Source organism: Oncorhynchus mykiss, chromosome 3 (assembly GCF_013265735.2).
Source record: "Oncorhynchus mykiss isolate Arlee chromosome 3, USDA_OmykA_1.1, whole genome shotgun sequence".
NCBI lineage: Eukaryota > Metazoa > Chordata > Actinopteri > Salmoniformes > Salmonidae > Oncorhynchus > Oncorhynchus mykiss.
The window spans coordinates 48,903,644-48,921,090 of record NC_048567.1 but is presented as its reverse complement, the minus strand read 5'-3'; the positions used below and the strand labels follow the sequence as shown (position 1 = coordinate 48,921,090).

The 17,447-nt window shown below is 45.4% G+C and overlaps 1 protein-coding gene across 6 annotated transcripts in view; it reads left to right on the top strand.

Moving 5' to 3' along the window:
- LOC110504179 (low-density lipoprotein receptor-related protein 2) overlaps positions 1 to 14,680 on the top strand; it is a 60,032-nt gene extending 45,352 nt beyond the window's left edge. For 3 of the 6 annotated variants that reach the window (XM_036974381.1, XM_036974380.1, XM_036974376.1), the window contains 30 exons: positions 73 to 368; positions 520 to 1,186; positions 1,300 to 1,470; positions 1,563 to 1,786; positions 1,996 to 2,173; positions 2,298 to 2,494; positions 2,691 to 2,936; positions 3,174 to 3,302; positions 4,527 to 4,646; positions 5,656 to 5,772; positions 6,876 to 6,992; positions 7,379 to 7,516; positions 7,794 to 7,916; positions 8,216 to 8,344; positions 8,503 to 8,634; positions 8,783 to 8,914; positions 9,294 to 9,437; positions 9,702 to 9,867; positions 9,954 to 10,082; positions 10,304 to 10,524; positions 10,793 to 10,972; positions 11,073 to 11,192; positions 11,336 to 11,426; positions 11,563 to 11,642; positions 12,052 to 12,169; positions 12,268 to 12,394; positions 12,712 to 12,825; positions 12,928 to 13,026; positions 13,118 to 13,189; positions 13,409 to 14,680. In XM_036974381.1, coding sequence (XP_036830276.1) covers positions 73 to 368; positions 520 to 1,186; positions 1,300 to 1,470; positions 1,563 to 1,786; positions 1,996 to 2,173; positions 2,298 to 2,494; positions 2,691 to 2,936; positions 3,174 to 3,302; positions 4,527 to 4,646; positions 5,656 to 5,772; positions 6,876 to 6,992; positions 7,379 to 7,516; positions 7,794 to 7,916; positions 8,216 to 8,344; positions 8,503 to 8,634; positions 8,783 to 8,914; positions 9,294 to 9,437; positions 9,702 to 9,867; positions 9,954 to 10,082; positions 10,304 to 10,524; positions 10,793 to 10,972; positions 11,073 to 11,192; positions 11,336 to 11,426; positions 11,563 to 11,642; positions 12,052 to 12,169; positions 12,268 to 12,394; positions 12,712 to 12,825; positions 12,928 to 13,026; positions 13,118 to 13,189; positions 13,409 to 13,579 — 4,948 coding nt within the window. In that variant the 3' untranslated portion in view covers positions 13,580 to 14,680. The remainder of the gene's footprint in view (positions 1 to 72; positions 369 to 519; positions 1,187 to 1,299; positions 1,471 to 1,562; positions 1,787 to 1,995; positions 2,174 to 2,297; positions 2,495 to 2,690; positions 2,937 to 3,173; positions 3,303 to 4,526; positions 4,647 to 5,655; positions 5,773 to 6,875; positions 6,993 to 7,378; positions 7,517 to 7,793; positions 7,917 to 8,215; positions 8,345 to 8,502; positions 8,635 to 8,782; positions 8,915 to 9,293; positions 9,438 to 9,701; positions 9,868 to 9,953; positions 10,083 to 10,303; positions 10,525 to 10,792; positions 10,973 to 11,072; positions 11,193 to 11,335; positions 11,427 to 11,562; positions 11,643 to 12,051; positions 12,170 to 12,267; positions 12,395 to 12,711; positions 12,826 to 12,927; positions 13,027 to 13,117; positions 13,190 to 13,408) is intronic. The other 3 variants (XM_036974382.1, XM_036974377.1, XM_036974378.1) reach the window with 2 other exon arrangements.
- The last annotated feature ends 2,767 nt before the right edge of the window (positions 14,681 to 17,447 follow it).

Sequence of the window (17,447 nt, the reverse complement as noted above, 5' to 3'; positions counted from 1 at the left end):
TTTTGGGACTGGACAGCAGCACCACCTGGTGTACAGGGAAGCACACTGAGTGACTGATGTGTTTGGTGGCAGGTGTGACCGGAGGAATGACTGCGGTGACAGCAGTGACGAGCAGGGCTGCACCTACCAGCCGTGTCAGCAGCAACAGTTCACCTGTCAAAACGGACGCTGTGTGTCACACAGCTTCATCTGTGACGGGGACAACGACTGCGGGGATGAGTCGGATGAACTAGACCACCTGTGCCGCACGCCACCGCCCACGTGCCCCCCCGGGCAGTTCAGGTGTGACAACGGACACTGTGTCCCTCTCTTTAACGTGTGTGACCGGACCGACGACTGCTCAGACAACAGTGACGAGAAGGGCTGTGGTGAGTGCATGATATCTTAAAAGCAGTAAAACAAATTCATTTAAATATAAATACAAGGCCAATAAAGTATTTAGTATCACAACAGAGCAGTGTGGTGTTTAATTTATAGTCAATTTCCTCTAAAGCCTGTTCTGTCTTGTCCTGGATGAAGGTATAAATGAATGCACCAACCCCTCCATGCACCACTGCGACCACAACTGCACTGACACGCCCACCAGCTTCATCTGCACCTGTCGCCCCGGCTACCGCCTCATGTCCGACAACAAGACCTGCGACGACGTCAACGAGTGTGCGGAGACGCCCATTGTGTGTAGTCAGGTGTGTGAGAACACCGTGGGCTCTTACATGTGTAAATGTGCCCCCGGGTTCCTACGGGAACCGGATGGCCGCAGCTGTCGTCAGAACAGCCACATCACACCCTACCTCATCTTTAGTAACCGCTATTATCTTCGTAACCTGTCCACGGATGGAGAGGCCTACTCCCTCATCCTGCAGGGCCTGACCAGCGTGGTGGCCATGGACTTTGACCGCTTGGACAGGAGGCTCTATTGGATTGATGTGGGCCGCAGGGTGATTGAGCGAATGTTCTATAACGGCAGTAACAGGGAAGTGGTGGTGAACGGGGTGCTCTATGGGGAGGGCCTGGCGGTCGACTGGGTGGGCAGGAAACTCTACTGGCTGGACAGCTTCCTGGACTGTCTCAAAGTGTCCGAACTGGACGGGCGCTTTGCTAAGAAACTGGCTGAGCACTGTGTGGATGCCGATAATACCTACTGCTTTGAAAACCCCAGGGCGCTCGTTCTGCATCCAAAATATGGGTGAGTAAATCTGCCCCATTAGTCATTATACAGAGAAAAAGTGGTGTGATTGATTCTTGGTTCATTCGATAAAAGAGGTCTTTAGTAACCTAAACTGATTTGGTCCCTGTCAGATATGTCTACTGGACGGATTGGGGTGACAAAGCCTTCATAGGTCGTGTTGGAATGGACGGCACCAACAAGACAGCCATCATCACCACTAAGATCGAGTGGCCCAATGGGGTCACCATTGACTACAGCAATGACAAGCTCTACTGGTCAGATGCACATCTCAACTACATTGAGTAAGACCTTGCTTCTAATTGCCATAGAGTCTTGCTTTGTTTCCTAAATGCCTAAATGCCTCCTGTAATCCTACTCCTCCTCTTCTCCTCAGGTTCTCAGACCTGGAGGGACATCACAGACACACTGTGTATGATGGGACACTGTCCCACCCATTTGCTCTGACTGTGTTTGAGGAGACCGTGTACTGGACTGACTGGAACACCCACACAGTGGAGAAAGGCAACAAATACGACGGATCCGGCCGCCAATCTCTTGCCAACACCACACACAGACCCTTCGACATCCACGTGTGCCATCCCTATAGGCAGCCCATAGGTCAGTCTCAGTCTAGGAGACAGTAATCTGAGTATCCTCTTCTCCTGTATCAACATCTCTTCTCCTGTACCTGCTATCACTTCCTTATCCTGACGTTTCCTGCCCGTTAGGTCCATTCAAGTGTTTACCCTTAAGACAATGCTGTGCCTGTGTTTGTTCAGATGTACTGAATGTGATTGCGTTGATTCTCTGACCCCCTCTCTCCCCAGTGAACAACCCATGTGCAGTGAACAATGGAGGCTGCTCCCACCTGTGTCTGCTCCGTGACGGGGGGCGGGGTCACACCTGTGAATGCCCCGACCACTTCCAGAATGTACAGCTGGGGGGCGTGGCTCGCTGCCGGCCCATGTGCACCAGCACCCAGTACAGATGTGCGGATAATGAGCGGTGAGTGGGAGTTCACCTTAAGAGTTGTACTACTATGCACTTGTTTGCTTCGTATCACATGTCCTGTGCTATAATTGAGGCATTGGTGAGCCCTGAACAGTATTGTCCCTCCTCCCCTCCACAGCTGCATCCCCATCTGGTGGAAGTGTGACGGCCAGAGGGACTGCAGAGACGGCTCTGATGAGCCCTCCACCTGCCCCAGTCGCCACTGCCCACTGGGCCGGTTTCAGTGCAACGATGGAAACTGCACCAGCCCCCACTTCCTGTGCAACAGCAACCAGGACTGCCATGATGGCTCTGATGAAGATCCTGTGCTGTGTGGTGGGTGGCATTTAGCGCTGTCATTTTTGTTTCCAGAGAACACTCTGAGCTCGTAGGAAACATTCTTTGTAATTGTTTGATTACACTGTTTTTAACCTGTTGATTTCCCATAACCTTGTGATCGATGTTGTTAAATAGCAGCCGTGTGTGAATGTACTTCAGTGGAGGGTTAAAACTGAATTGACGGTCTGTGCAGCCACTCATCAGTGCGAGACCCACCAGTGGCAGTGCGCCAACAAGAGGTGCATCCCCGAGGCGTGGCAGTGTGACGGGGATGACGACTGTGGCGACGGCTCTGACGAGGAGCCCGCCCACTGCTCCAGCAGGACCTGCCGGCCCGGTCAGTTCAAGTGCCGCAACGGCCGCTGCATCCCTCAGAACTGGAAGTGTGACGTGGACGACGACTGTGGCGACAACTCTGACGAGCCTCTGGAAGAGTGCAGTGAGTGACGCGCCCAACATCACACAGAGAATCGTGTGGTGAAAGCACACACTCAACTGTAGGGGTTGAGTGGGATTGCTACAGTGAGCCTACTGAGACTCGTTCATTCTAAACTGTGGAAAATCACAATTAACAGTTGTTTTCTCCCACCAGATATACGATTGAAAGACTTCCTCTGACGTGTCTGTCTGCATGTTGTTCTTTGTTATTGACTTCCTTCACGTGGTCTTTTCACAGTGGGGCCGTCTTATCGCTGTGACAACCACACCCAGTTTGTCTGCAGGACCAACTACCGCTGTGTGCCACTGTGGTCTGTGTGCAACGGCCACAACGACTGCAGGGACAACAGTGATGAGGAGCACTGCGGTGAGTCCACTGAAACATCAACGTTCAGACATAAATCAACAAATGGTTCAAACCCACGGCACTGAATAATAACGTTTCTGTATGAGGTAACAATGTGTGTTGGGAGTGAATTAAGGGCTATTAGCAGAACATTACATTGTGTGACAGTGGGAGGTAGTGATGGAGAGGGTCTCACCGCCTGCTCCCCGTGAGAGAACTTTCTGGAGTTATGGCTTGTATGCGTTTGTGCATGTGTGCCTGCGTGCGCGTGTGTGCCGTTGTACGGGGCCAAGGTGCACACTGTGCTCCTTGTACCGCGCACCGATCCACACACACACCAGCCATGATCCTCCCATCTCTTATCAGAGGCCCTCACTCCATTAGTGCCATCCCCGTGCTAGAGGGGAGATCCACGCTAATCTGTGTTAGAGAATGCAGCGGCAGAGCCAGGTGGAGGGATAGGAGGGATCTCCCCTCTAGCACCACTATCTTTCAAACCACCAGCACTGTGTGGTAGAGACAGCTCAGCCGAGCCCTCCTCCTCTCATGTCCTGTCCTATAGACCTGGCATAGCTCAGAGCTCACCCAATTCAGGCATGCCGCACTCCCCTCTGCATGATCAGCTCTGCTTAAATTTTTTTTTTTTACCAGATGGCACCTCTCAGTTCAAAGCTCTGTGGTCTAGTTATCATCAACACTGTATTAAACAGTATGATGCACAGTGTTGAAGAATTTCTCATTAATCTGACAGTGTCTTGTAGTAGCACTGGTTGTAGCTGGAACTTAACCACTGTCTTGAAATGGTCTCAAAGAGGACAAGTAATACTGGAATGACTGTTGCTTTTATTTTGAAGTGATAAATCAACTAAATGACCGAGGGTCGGTTTCCCGGACACTTTATGAAGCCCAGTCCTGGACTACAAAAGCAAACTTAATGGACAACCTCTTAATCTTTATTGCTTAATATGTGTCTGGTAAAACCATGCCATGTGTTTGCATGAATGCAATGTTTGGGCATAAAACATTTCAAGGAATGACTAAGGATAAGGAGGTTAATAACTAAGGATAATGAGGATAAGAACTAAGGATAAGGAGGATAAGAACTAAGGATAAGGAGGATAAGAACTAAGGATAAGGAGGATAAGAACTTGATGGAAAGTGTCACTACAGGCGCATGTATGCGTTTGAGCGTTGTCTTTTGCTTCTTATCTCGTGTCACTGTGTGTGTGCCTATTGTGGTTTCAGAGGAGGTGACCTGTGACCCTCTGGGGGACTTCCGCTGTGACAACCACCAGTGTGTCCCTCTGCGCTGGAGGTGTGACGGGGACAACGACTGTGGTGATGGCTCTGATGAGCGCGCCTGCAGTGAGTTATTCAGTTCCTCTACCCACCACCACTGTCTAATACTATATCTAATTAACAACCTTCACCTTAGATCCCTTGGCTGCCTCGCATTGGCACTTTTACACTGAGCCATCATGGGCCGGTTGTACAAGTTGGGCATAACAAGGTTGTAACTCTACCTCATCCATTGAAGCCCAACCTTTTTAAGTTCAACTGGTGCAACCGGCCCTACGTGTCTCCTTAGCAGTTATGGGCTAATTCACATGATTCAAAAGGCTGGATATTTGTAGGTATGGCTTTGAGTGTCTTCTAAGCGATTCTAGTGGGGGATTCCAATGTAGCTCAGACACCGTGAGTCACCCATATGAAATAGAGGTGTTGATGGCAAAGAATGGACATGTTATTGTTTTATCAGATAACAAAGTGCTCTTGTAAAAGACTTAACACTTCTGTCTTTCGGAGCCGTTTAATGTGAGGCGGGCTTATCAGCTGCTAGAAAAACAGCTTGTCAGCATGTCAGTCGGTGGGAGTGAGGGAGTCGGCCACCTCTGCCCTGGAGAATTTAAACAAGTCTGAGAGCATGCCAGCTGATGAGGATAATGTATCTGCTTCAAAGAACAACTACTAATGTGTTGTATGATGAAATTTGCTCGTTTGTTCTTTGTTACTGCGGTGGTAATGCGCGGCGAGAGAACACCTCCAGTGAATTCCATCATGAACTCACCACAGAAAAATGACAGCATGATTGGTTGGGTGCTTCGAGATCGTTTGTTAATGCAGAAAACAAGTCATAGCTCAGCGGCGCTATTGCAATTACCCAATTGAGGGACTAGAACTAGGGTATTTGTCAAAGCAGTGGCTGTTTTTGTATGAAATATTATAAAACAATCCCAGAATAATGTAGTAATATGGTAATACCCTCTGTCATCTGTGTCGACATCGTGTTTGTTTGGACTGTGGCAATGACAACGAATTAAGTCTTCCCTTATGCAGTGCTAATTCTTTAGTTCCCCTCTCTGTGTTCCCCCAGGCCCGCGTGTGTGCTCGGAGAGCGAGTTTCGCTGCGACAATCTGCTCTGCATTCCCGACCGCTGGGTCTGTGACCATGACAACGACTGTGAGGACAACTCAGATGAAAGGGACTGTGGTGAGTGGAGGCTCTTTGTTTTGGTGCTGGCTCTGCTTAATAATGTGTGATGGAATACAGCACCAAGGAAAGAAGCAGTAAAACTTCACCTTTTTGAGGCACAGGACACACAGAAAGGACCACCGAAACAAATGGACTTCTTCTGTTTCCGGGTTTCCTCTGGTCAGATTGTGAATTCAAGTCACTTTTCAATGTTTATTTACAGTAGTCGTGAACACAAGATCCGAATCTGAGATACCTCAGCACTTGGCATGACTGAAAATAAGTGAAGTGTATGGAGTGATATTAGTGCCAACAGAAATGGAATTCACAAATTGAATTTGAATTGAAATGGTATCATCATGCTTAGTCCCCTCCTGTACTCCATGTCCACCCACGACTGCGTGGCCAAGCACGACTCCAACTCCATCATTAAGTTAGCTGATGACACAACAGTGGTAGGCCTGATCACCGACAACGATGAGACAGCCTATAGGGAGGAGGTCAGAGACCTGGCAGTGTGGTGCCAGGACAACAACCTCTCCCTCAATGTGAGCAAGACAAAGGAGATGATCGTGGACTATAGGAAAAGGCGGGCCAAACAGGCCCCCATTAACATCGACTGGGCTGTAGTTGAGCAGGTCGAGAGTTTCGTTTTCCTTGGTGTCCACATCACCAACAAACTATCATGGTCCAAACACACCAACACAGTTGTGAACAGGGCACAACAACAGCTTTTCCCCCTTAGGAGGCTGAAAAGATTTTTACACTGCTGATACTCACTGTTTATTATCTATGCATAGTCACTTTACCCCTACCAACATGTACAAATTACCTCAACTAACTTGTACCCCTGCACACTGGCTCGGTACCGGTACCCCTGTTATGTCATTTTATTGTTACTTTTTATTACATTTCTTACTTTAGTTTATTTAGGAAACATTTTCTTAACTCTATTTCTTGAACTGCATTATTGGTTAAGGGCATGTAAAGTAAGCCTTTCGCGGTAAGGTCAGTGTAGTCCAAATACCTGTTGGATTTGGCGCATGTGACAAATAACATTTGATTTGATTAATACCTACAGTATGAATGATGAGTTGTGTGCTGGCACGGCTGTGTTGCAGAGCTGCGGACCTGTCACCCGGGCTACTTCCAGTGTGGCAGTGGCCACTGCATCGCCGACCGGTTCAAATGTGACGGCAACGCCGACTGCCTGGACTTCACTGACGAGACATCATGTCGTAAGTGTTATGTGTCATCATGGATTTGTCAATGGGCTGACGTCAAGTACAACACTCCCAGTGAGCAAAACTTGTTGAAAAGATGTCATTTCAATGGAAAAACCGGTTAACATGACATATTTTCAACCAATTTTACTCACTGGTCTCCTTTCTCCTCAGAGGTCCAGAACTATTATGTTACTACAGCACCCTCTACAGTTATTTATTTAATGTATTTGTCAAACATTTTTATTGAACTTTTATTTAACTAGACAAGTCCGTTCAGAACAAATTCTTACTTACTATAACGGCCTACACCGTCCAAACCACTCAGGAGCCCCCAATCTTAAGTTTAAAAATTACAAACATGAATTTGAATTGTAATGGTCCATTTCTTTCATTTGCAGCAACCCGCTATCCCAATAGCACGTATTGCCCACCGTTCCTGTTTGAGTGTAGGAACCATGTGTGTGTGCAGCCCTACTGGAAATGTGACGGAGACAACGACTGTGGAGACCACTCAGATGAGGAGCTCCATCTCTGCTGTAAGGCCAATGTCCCTTCCATGCCTACACTGTTTCTTCAATAGTTACATTGTTGAATGAATCCTTTTTCTTTAACAATGAGACATTTTACCTTGAGATTGAGCCTGGCCATGACCTAGGGCCGTATTTATCAAGCATCTCAGAGTAGGAGTGCTGATTTGGGATTAGGTCCTCCTTGTCCTTAATAGTCTGATTTGTTATGATCTAAAAGGGAAAGCTGATCCTAGATCACTTTTGAGACGCTTGATAAACACGGGCCCTGGTCTTGTCTCCCTAGTGGACATCCAGTGTGACCCGCCGTTCCGTTTCCGCTGTGACAACAACCGGTGCATCTACAGCCATGAGCTCTGCAACTCGGTGGACGACTGTGGGGACGGCACTGATGAAAAAGAGGAGCACTGTAAGTACAATCGCAACTTACAATACTGTCATATATTGTCCCATCTCCATGGGAGTTTGGAGTACATATAGCCCATCATTGTATGGACATTATGTAGGTAACATCCCAAAAGGCACCCCTTTTCCCTTTATTGTGCACTACATTGGACCAGGAGCCATAGGGTTCTGGTCAAAAGTGGTGCACTTTATAGGGAATAGGGTGCCATTTGGGACGAATTTGTCATGTTAGCAAAGGTTATTGTCCATCCGATCTCTTTCACTCTCTGAAATGGTTGACATGATGTGTTGTGTTTGTCACAGGCCAGACCCCGACACATGGGCCCTGTTCAGCAGATCAGTTCAAATGCAGTAATGGCCAGTGCATCCCTCTGCAGTATGCCTGTGACGACTATGATGACTGTGGAGACCATTCTGACGAGCTTGGCTGCAGTGAGTAACCCACCCAACTCAGTAACCACAGTCTTCCCTCTCCATCTCAATCATCATAAACCGTCATCTTATGCTAAGCTATATGGCTGTTTGTATAATACTGAAGTGATAGTAACTGTCAACCCTCATAATGTGACATGTACATGTGCTCTCCCCAGATGTTGGCAGTGGGCGCTACTGCAGTGAGAACATCTGTGAGCACAATTGCACAGACCTGACAGGCGGAGGCTTCCTCTGCTCCTGCAGGCCTGGATACAAACCCAGCCAGACAGACAGGAACACCTGTGAAGGTACAGGAAGCATTAGTACAAGCTGAATGCGGAAACACCACTCTGTACCAATGTCACACTCTTTTAAAACCTCTTATGATTTCCTCTGCTTGTGCTATTATTAAGCTTTGGCTTTCTCTGTGTTTTTCCTGTTGTGTTTTGTGAACAGACGTCAACGAGTGTGAGGTCTACGGGACGTGTCCACAGGAGTGTCAGAACTCCAAGGGAAGCTACGAGTGTTTCTGTGCCCAGGGCTTCCGCTCAGTCAGCGAGCAGCACGGCATGGAGTGTGCTGCTGAGGGTAAGAGCTTAGCTGGACAAGTCGTTCTGTCTGCGTTCCAAATGGCACACTATTCACCTTGTAGTGCAGCTACGCTCTGGTCAAAAGTAATGTACTGTATAGGGAAGAGGGTGCCATTTGGAACGCGACCTCTGCCTCCTATCTGTTAGTGCTCTGGAGTAGAATGCCTGAATGTTAAAAGGATACTTTGGGATTTTGACAATACTAGCAGATACCCATAGACTTCCAGTCATTGGCTTGCGAAACTACCTCTAACTTACTTCATACTGGACACAGAGACAGTCATCTGACTCTGGGGAAGTAGACAAAGGGCCTCATTGCCACAATTACGAAGTATCTCTTTAAGGATGGGACCATATTTCACCATTCTCCATTCCAGGAAACTCACCAGTGCTGCTTCTGCCTGACAACGTGAGAATTCGCCGCTTCAACTTGTCATCGGAGCAGTATTCAGACTACGTGGACAACGCCGAGCACATCCAGGCTCTAGACTACCAGTGGGATCCAGAGGGCATCGGACTCAGTAAGACCTTCACCTCAACTAGTTAACTAGTCAGTGCCATTTGGCTCATGTGAAGAGCACTCTGAGAGTGATACAGTGACTGGGGAGGTTTTCAGCAGAAACATCATTTTTACTCCACTTCATGAGGAACCAAACAGAAGCAAAGTGGCCAAAACGGGGAGGGACTACCTGAACTTGTCCAATAAGAAACACATTTTTGTTTTTCCTTTGCACACCATTTTGCAATGATGTACACGTCTGAATATGACTCTATTGTGCTCTCAGGTATTGTGTACTGGACGGTCCTGGGCCGAGGCTCTCAGTTTGGCTCTATCAAGCGAGCCTACATGACCACATTCAATGACAATGGCAATAACCCAGTGAAGGAGTTGGATCTGAACTTGAGATATGTTGCCAACCCTGATGGTATCGCTGTGGACTGGATTGGAGGGTACAACTCCTTCATTATTGCTTACTATTTTTGCTTTTAAGAATACATTTTTGCATTCAATCTAACAGTTTATCTTGGTTTCACAGTCACATTTACTGGACTGACGCAGGGACCAACCGAATTGAAGTGGCAAAGCTAGATGGGCGCTACAGGAAGTGGTTGATCCATAATGACCTGGACCAGCCAGCTGCTATTGTTTTGAATCCAGCACTTGGGTACGGAAGTAATCAACTACAGTGGCATAGGGGGCTTCTTTGTTTGTTCCGAAGGAGAGAGTGTGTGTGTGTGTGTGTGTGTGTGTGTGTGTGTGTGTGTGTGCGCGCTCACTTCATAATAAGCTAATATAGTGTATCCTCTCAGATATAACAGCATTGTGGAGTGATCAACATTTGTTAACAAACACTCTGTTAAGCATATGTGACTGTGCATTTCCCAGAACCATGTACTGGACAGACTGGGGCAGGAGACCCAGGATTGAGTCTGCCTGGATGGACGGGCAACACAGGCAGGTTCTGTTGGATGAGGATCTGGGCTGGCCCACTGGACTGACTCTGGACTACCTGAATGGAGACAGGATCTACTGGTGTGACTCCAAGGAGAACATCATAGAGTCCATGAAGCCGGACGGCACCGAGAGGAAGACCATCATGTCAGGAGGTCAGAACCCACTGAGACCTTTCTTAGGTTGCGTCTCAAATGGGACCCTATTCCCTATATAGTGCACTACTTTTGACCAAGGCCCCTAGTAGTGCATTATGTAGGGAATAGATCGCCATTTGGGATGCAGCCATAGATGCTGCTAACACGCTGGTGATATATTCTTTATAATAACTACTTTATTAACTCCCTTTTTAGGTAATGATTGAATCAGACCACACATCTATTGAAATAGTGGCTAATTAAGCATGGCCATTTTCTGCTTCAGATATTGGTAATCCCTACAGCCTGGATGTCTTTGAGGGCCATGTGTACTGGACAACCAAGGAGCGGGGTGAAGTCTGGAAGGCTGATAAGTTTGGGAAGGAGGACAAAGTGAAGGTGCTGACCATCAACCCCTGGCTGACTCAAGTCCGCATCTACCAGGAGCACAGATACAACCGCTCAGGTTAGAGTTTGTCAAGTCTAAAACAAACACTCTGTAGTTTTCTCCTGTCTGGTGAGTATACGGTAGTTACAGTAGTTACAGGTCTCCTCTTCCCTCTCAGTGCCCAACCCCTGTAAGGATGTGTGCAGTCACCTGTGCCTGATCCGGCCTGGAGGCTACACCTGCACCTGCCCCCAAGGCTCATCCCTGGTGGGCTTCAACTCCAACGAATGTAATGCAGGTATGGTCTATAAAGGAAATCCCATCACATGTGAATGCAGCCTCGCTGCACCATGCACCATTGATCATTGAAATCACACTCTATACGTGCATGGCTGCTCAGACGTTGTTGTGGTGACGTTGTGGTGGCTTTCACTCCTGCAGCCATTGAGGCTCCAGTCTTAATGCCCCCTGCATGTAGATGCATGAACGGAGGGACCTGCTACACTGACGAAGGGGCCCTGCCCAAGTGCAAGTGAGTTCAGCAGCTGGTCTCAGGAAGTAGATTCGTTGTCATATTATTATAACATGGAACAACACAGCCACAAGCCATATGAGAGTTTCGTTCCACCCCATGAATAAACATTTGTTTTTTGTCTTTTCTTTTGCAGGTGTCAGTATGGCTATGCAGGGACTTACTGTGAGATGGGAAAGTCCAGGGGTGCCCCTGCAGGAGAAGGTACAGTAAAAAGTGAGACAAGAAGAGGAACGTCTATATACAGATTTCACCCCAGACATGTCAGTCCAACGTGCCAGTCATCATGGTTCATGATGAAGCAGTTACACAACATTGACTGAGCCAAGTAACATTCTTTTTCGTCATACTGTTGTCTCACAAGTCTTGGACCGTGAGATTTGTTTTGAAAAAAACTAAAGCTGTTTTTCTTTCCAGTAAAAGATTACTAAGTTCACTAGCTAATAAAAAGCCCAACACCATAATATTTTAACTTCAATTTTCAGTATGTCAGCAAAGTAATAGGTCATTACCAGCAATAAGTGACTAATTGTTTTCGTTGTGGACTACTGATACATGTTTTACAAACGATTAGTGGGAAATATTCTGGAATAAACTTGTTGCTTGCTGACATCTTTGTCTTCAGCAGTTGCTGCACTGTTAATAGTGATTATCATCATCATCATCGGAGTGTTGGCTGTTGGGGTTTTCCTCAACTACAAACGAACTGGCTCCTTAATGCCGTCCATGCCCAATCTACCCAGGTAGGTTCTCAGCTCACCTGCTCTCAAACATCTGTGCTTGCCTCTGTCGTAACGTTTCAAATTGTTGTGACATTTTCTTTTCTGTCTTTCTTTTCAAGCCTTAGCAGTCTGGTGAAAATGGGTGACACGGGCAATGGGGTGACGTTTCGCTCGGGTGACAATGTCACAATGGATCTGGGACCTCCACCCCTCGGGGTGTCATTCAATGACAGGGCCATGCAGTTGGTAAGCACTGGATTGTGTCGGTTTAGCACTTAGTGGTGTCACTGCACCTTCAGACAGCACCATCAGCATTTTAATCCTTTGTTAGGCCTGTGAGACCCCGGTTGACCTTTGAACCTCTGATATTGTACATTATTAACAAGACTAAGAGTCAACACATTCCCAGCCAGGGTTGGCTTGCTCTGTAGTTAATAAAGTAAAGCACAAATTGCAGGGCATTGACTTCATAGTAAGAGTTTGAAATACATGTAGGTGATAGATAGCGATGCTGTTCGAATCACCTTTGATGGACATGATGAATAACAGTACGTCTCGTTCAGGATGGGAACTGCGCAGTGGAAGCGGGGAGGCCGCCAATCACGTTTGAGAACCACCTGTATGCCCCTGGAGCAGCTGGATCGTCTGGTGATCCTGCTGTCATCCACGCCACACAGGTGCGCAAGACAACACTGTTGCATGAACATTCCTAGGGTAGGTGGGATTGACATCATTGTTAAACCAATACTAGTTGTTCTGCACTGTTTTACCTCAAACAGGTGACGGTGACTGTTAGCGGCGAGCAGATCGAGAAGAACCATACAGAGCAGATTGTGAGCACTGTGGACAGTTCAACAGCACGAGCCAAGCCCGTTCAGGTGACTCTCCCTTCCTGTACTTGTACTGTATCATTAGGCAAAGGATAGGGATTATATTGGAATTTACAGCAATGGTGTCCTACTTTTACAGGAGTCAATGTGGAGTGCCTTCAGAAGGAAATTGAAGCCAAGCTTAACTTTTGAAAACCCTATCTACTCAGAGGTAAGTCCAATACTGACTCCCAATGAGCATTTGGGAGGTGACTGTCTCTATGCTTCATATCTCTCAGAACCTGTTCCTTTTTGAGACATGGCTATTCTACAGTGGAGAATGTACTCCGAACTGTTTGTGGTTAGCTTCTGATTGCTCCTCAGAGGTGAACAGATGTTGGGTTTGTGTTGCCCTTTTTTCTGCTTAGTCATCCCCTTGTTGTTTTTTCAGATGCAGAATGAAAAAGCAGTAGGAAGCAATGAGGACAGTTCCTCCACTGACCCCTCTCCCTTTGCCCCAACCGCCAACCGCCTGAAGAGGGATCGTCCCAGCACCTATTCGCCAACTGAGGACACTTTCCAAGACACAGCGAACCTCGTCAAAGAGGACAACGATGTATGACCCCCTTTCTCACAGATTGGAATCAGAGACACACTCTCCTTTGCACAGAATCCCTTTTTATACGTAGCCTGTCTACAAAACTAAGATTGATTTGTGAAAAGAAATTAGACAAACATTTCTTTAGCATACAGAAAAGAGGTCTGTTCATGACTATGCCTTCTGATATTTCTTATGCCAATTCTTGTTTCGTGATTCTTTTTTTTATTGTGATATACTGTATGTATATCTTTGCACTGAAACTGCTGATAGAGATGTTATAAATATGTTGTACATTTGTAAATTTGAACAGTACGATTTTTGTTGATAATCTATTTCCAACAGCCAAGAGGATATTATCTTATCCATAATGCTTCATAAACAAAACAAAGAACAGGCAGAGTGCATTGTGAATTAGGACAATGTTTTTAAAGGATAATTCATTATTTTTGCCACTGGTCAAAACTGAATGTGTATGCATTTCATCTTGCATGTTTATATACCTCATTTCAGGGCTTATAAAAACGAACAAAGCCAAACAAATACAAACGGATCCAATTCCTGTGCTATTGCCATAGCTTTCCTAAATCTATGGATGCTGTCAAAAGAAAACTATGACAATTCCGAATATCTCAAAGGATAGTATGCGAAGCATACTTACATGGTAATTAAGATCAAAATGATAAACAATGTTCCCTGACTTTTTTGTTGTTGCATATTTAAATGAAAATGATCATATTTTAGTTTTAAAAAATTGTATGAATAATGATGTCCTCTTTCAAATTCATTTGGAACAATACTTGAATATGCCCATGATTTTAGTGTGTGAAGATGTATAATTTTGGACACACCCAGTGACTCTCTGGAGCTGGTAAAGTCCAATAGCAAAATATCCATATCTGGAGATACAGAATTTGGTCAGGTCATTAAACAAAGAATCTGACTGGCTATAAATCCTGTGTTCATGGATTGATTGTTTTGTATTTTGAAAAAGAACAAATAAAAACTGTATCACTGATCATTCTGAATACTGTATGCTCAGATGGTTTTCTATATAGCAAAGTGAGAGACAAAATGTATGCTGCTGAGACGTAAAATGAATAAATTTTTTGTTTTGTAACACAACCTTAACGTTCTGTTTTTCTTACCTTTGAAAGATATTGTGATTAACCAAAAGTCTGTTTGAGAAAATTAACTAACTCAAATGCATAAAAACCTCTAACACACACACAAAGTGTATTTTGTAGGCACCACAGGAAGATTTAATATCAATATTCATGAATTATTCCCTATTTGCACTACATACACCATTGATCATCTATGTAGTATCAACATCCCTGAAATGCAGTTAATACATGTCATTCAATCTAAAACGTATCATAGATGTGCTTGATAAAGGGAAAAAGTCCACTGGCTTGTGTTTGCCACACCCACTTGGTTTGCATGGATCTTTCTGTCGCCTTTGGGGACAGGAAGTAGAACAGCGACGGGGAAGTCTGCTATGAATACAGGGAGGTTGGACAGGGGGACCCAGTTGAGCTTGGCATCCCCAAAAGGTGAGTAGCGTGTCTGTGGGTGGCGAGCTGTAAGGGCATGCAACTGGTCACTTTGGAGATGTCTGAACAGGAGACAAAGGGAGAAATCATGAGCTTTTACATTTGTCATATACTGTAGACTATGGGAAATGGATGACAGACAGACATGTACGTTTGTAATGACATGACTAAACTATTTGAAAAACATACAGTATACAGTATCTACTCATATTTGTCAAAGAAGTTGGGTCTGTATGAGTGCTTGACCTCCTCGGGAAGACGATTCCACAGTCTCTGGTGGTCTGCTTCAATAAGGTCCAGCCCCACTTTGACACCAGACTTCTGCGAATCCCGCCTGAACATAAAAGCAGGCAGCTTAGTTGTTATGTACAGTGCCTTGCGAAAGTATTCGGCCCCCTTGAACTTTGCGACCTCTTGCCACATTTCAGGCTTCAAACATAAAGATATAAAACTGTATTTTTTTTGTGAAGAATCAACAACAAGTGGGACACAATCATGAAGTGGAACGACATTTATTGGATATTTCAAACTTTTTTAACAAATCAAAAACTGAAAAATTGAGCGTGTAAAATTATTCAGCCCCTTTACTTTCAGTGCAGCAAACTCTCTCCAGAAGTTCAGTGAGGATCTCTGAATGATCCAATGTTGACCTAAATGACTAATGATGATAAATACAATCCACCTGTGTGTAATCAAGTCTCCGTATAAATGCACCTGCACTGTGATAGTCTCAGAGGTCCGTTAAAAGCGCAGAGAGCATCACGAAGAACAAGGAACACACCAGGCAGGTCCGAGATACTGTTGGAAGAAGTTTGAAGCCGGATTTGGATACAAAAAGATTTCCCAAGCTTTAAACATCCCAAGGAGCACTGTGCAAGCGATAATATTGAAATGGAAGGAGTATCAGACCACTGCAAATCTACCAAGACCTGGCCGTCCCTCTAAACTTTCAGCTCATACAAGGAGAAGACTGATCAGAGATGCAGTCAAGAGGCCCATGATCACTCTGGATGAACTGCAGAGATCTACAGCTGAGGTGGGAGACTCTGTCCATAGGACAACAATCAGTCGTATATTGCACAAATCTGGCCTTTATGGAAGAGTGGGAAGAAGAAAGCCATTTCTTAAAGATATCCATAAAAAGTGTCATTTAAAGTTTGCCACAAGCCACCTGGGAGACACACCAAACATGTGGAAGAAGGTGCTCTGGTCAGATGAAACCAAAATTGAACTTTTTGGCAACAATGCAAAACGTTATGTTTGGCGTAAAAGCAACACAGCTCATCACCCTGAACACACCATCCCCACTGTCAAACATGGTGGTGGCAGCATCATGGTTTGGGCCTGCTTTTCTTCAGCAGGGACAGAGAAGATGGTTAAAATTGATGGGAAGATGGATGGAGCCAAATACAGGACCATTCTGGAAGAAAACCTGATGGAGTCTGCAAAAGACCTGAGACTGGGACGGAGATTTGTCTTCCAACAAGACAATGATCCAAAACATAAAGCAACATCTACAATGGAATGGTTCAAAAATAAACGTATCCAGGTGTTAGAATGGCCAAGTCAAAGTCCAGACCTGAATCCAATCGAGAATCTGTGGAAAGAACTGAAAACTGCTGTTCACAAATGCTCTCCATCCAACCTCACTGAACTCGAGCTGTTTTGCAAGGAGGAATGGGAAAACAGTTCAGTCTCTCGATGTGCAAAACTGATAGAGACATACCCCAAGCGACTTACAGCTGTAATCGCAGCAAAAGGTGGCGCTACAAAGTATTAACTTAAGGGAGCTGAATAATTTTGTACGCCCAATTTTTCAGTTTTTGATTTGTTAAAAAAGTTTGAAATATCCAATAAATGTCCACTTCGTGATTGTGTCCCTCTTGTTGTTGATTCTTCACAAAAAAATACAGTTTTATATCTTTATGTTTGAAGCCTGAAATGTGGCAAGAGGTCGCAAAGTTCAAGGGGGCCGAATACTTTCGCAAGGCACTGTAGCTAATACATGCTTACATCTATGAATAACTCTGCGGTGAGAATCTCCACTGAGTGTACAACACATTAAGAACACCTGCTCTTTCCATGATATAGACTGACCAGATGAATCCAGTTGAAAGCAATGATCCCTTATTGATGTCACCTGTTAAATCCACTTCAACCAGTGCAGATGAAGGGGAGGAGACAGGTTAAAGATGTTTAAGCCTTGAGACAACTCCATATTAGGAAGGTATTCCTAATGTTTGGTATACTCAGTGTATATCTCTAACTCGCACTGCACAGTTACATGATAAAATGCTTAGAAATCAATCAGTAGTTTACAGAGTTTAATGAAATGT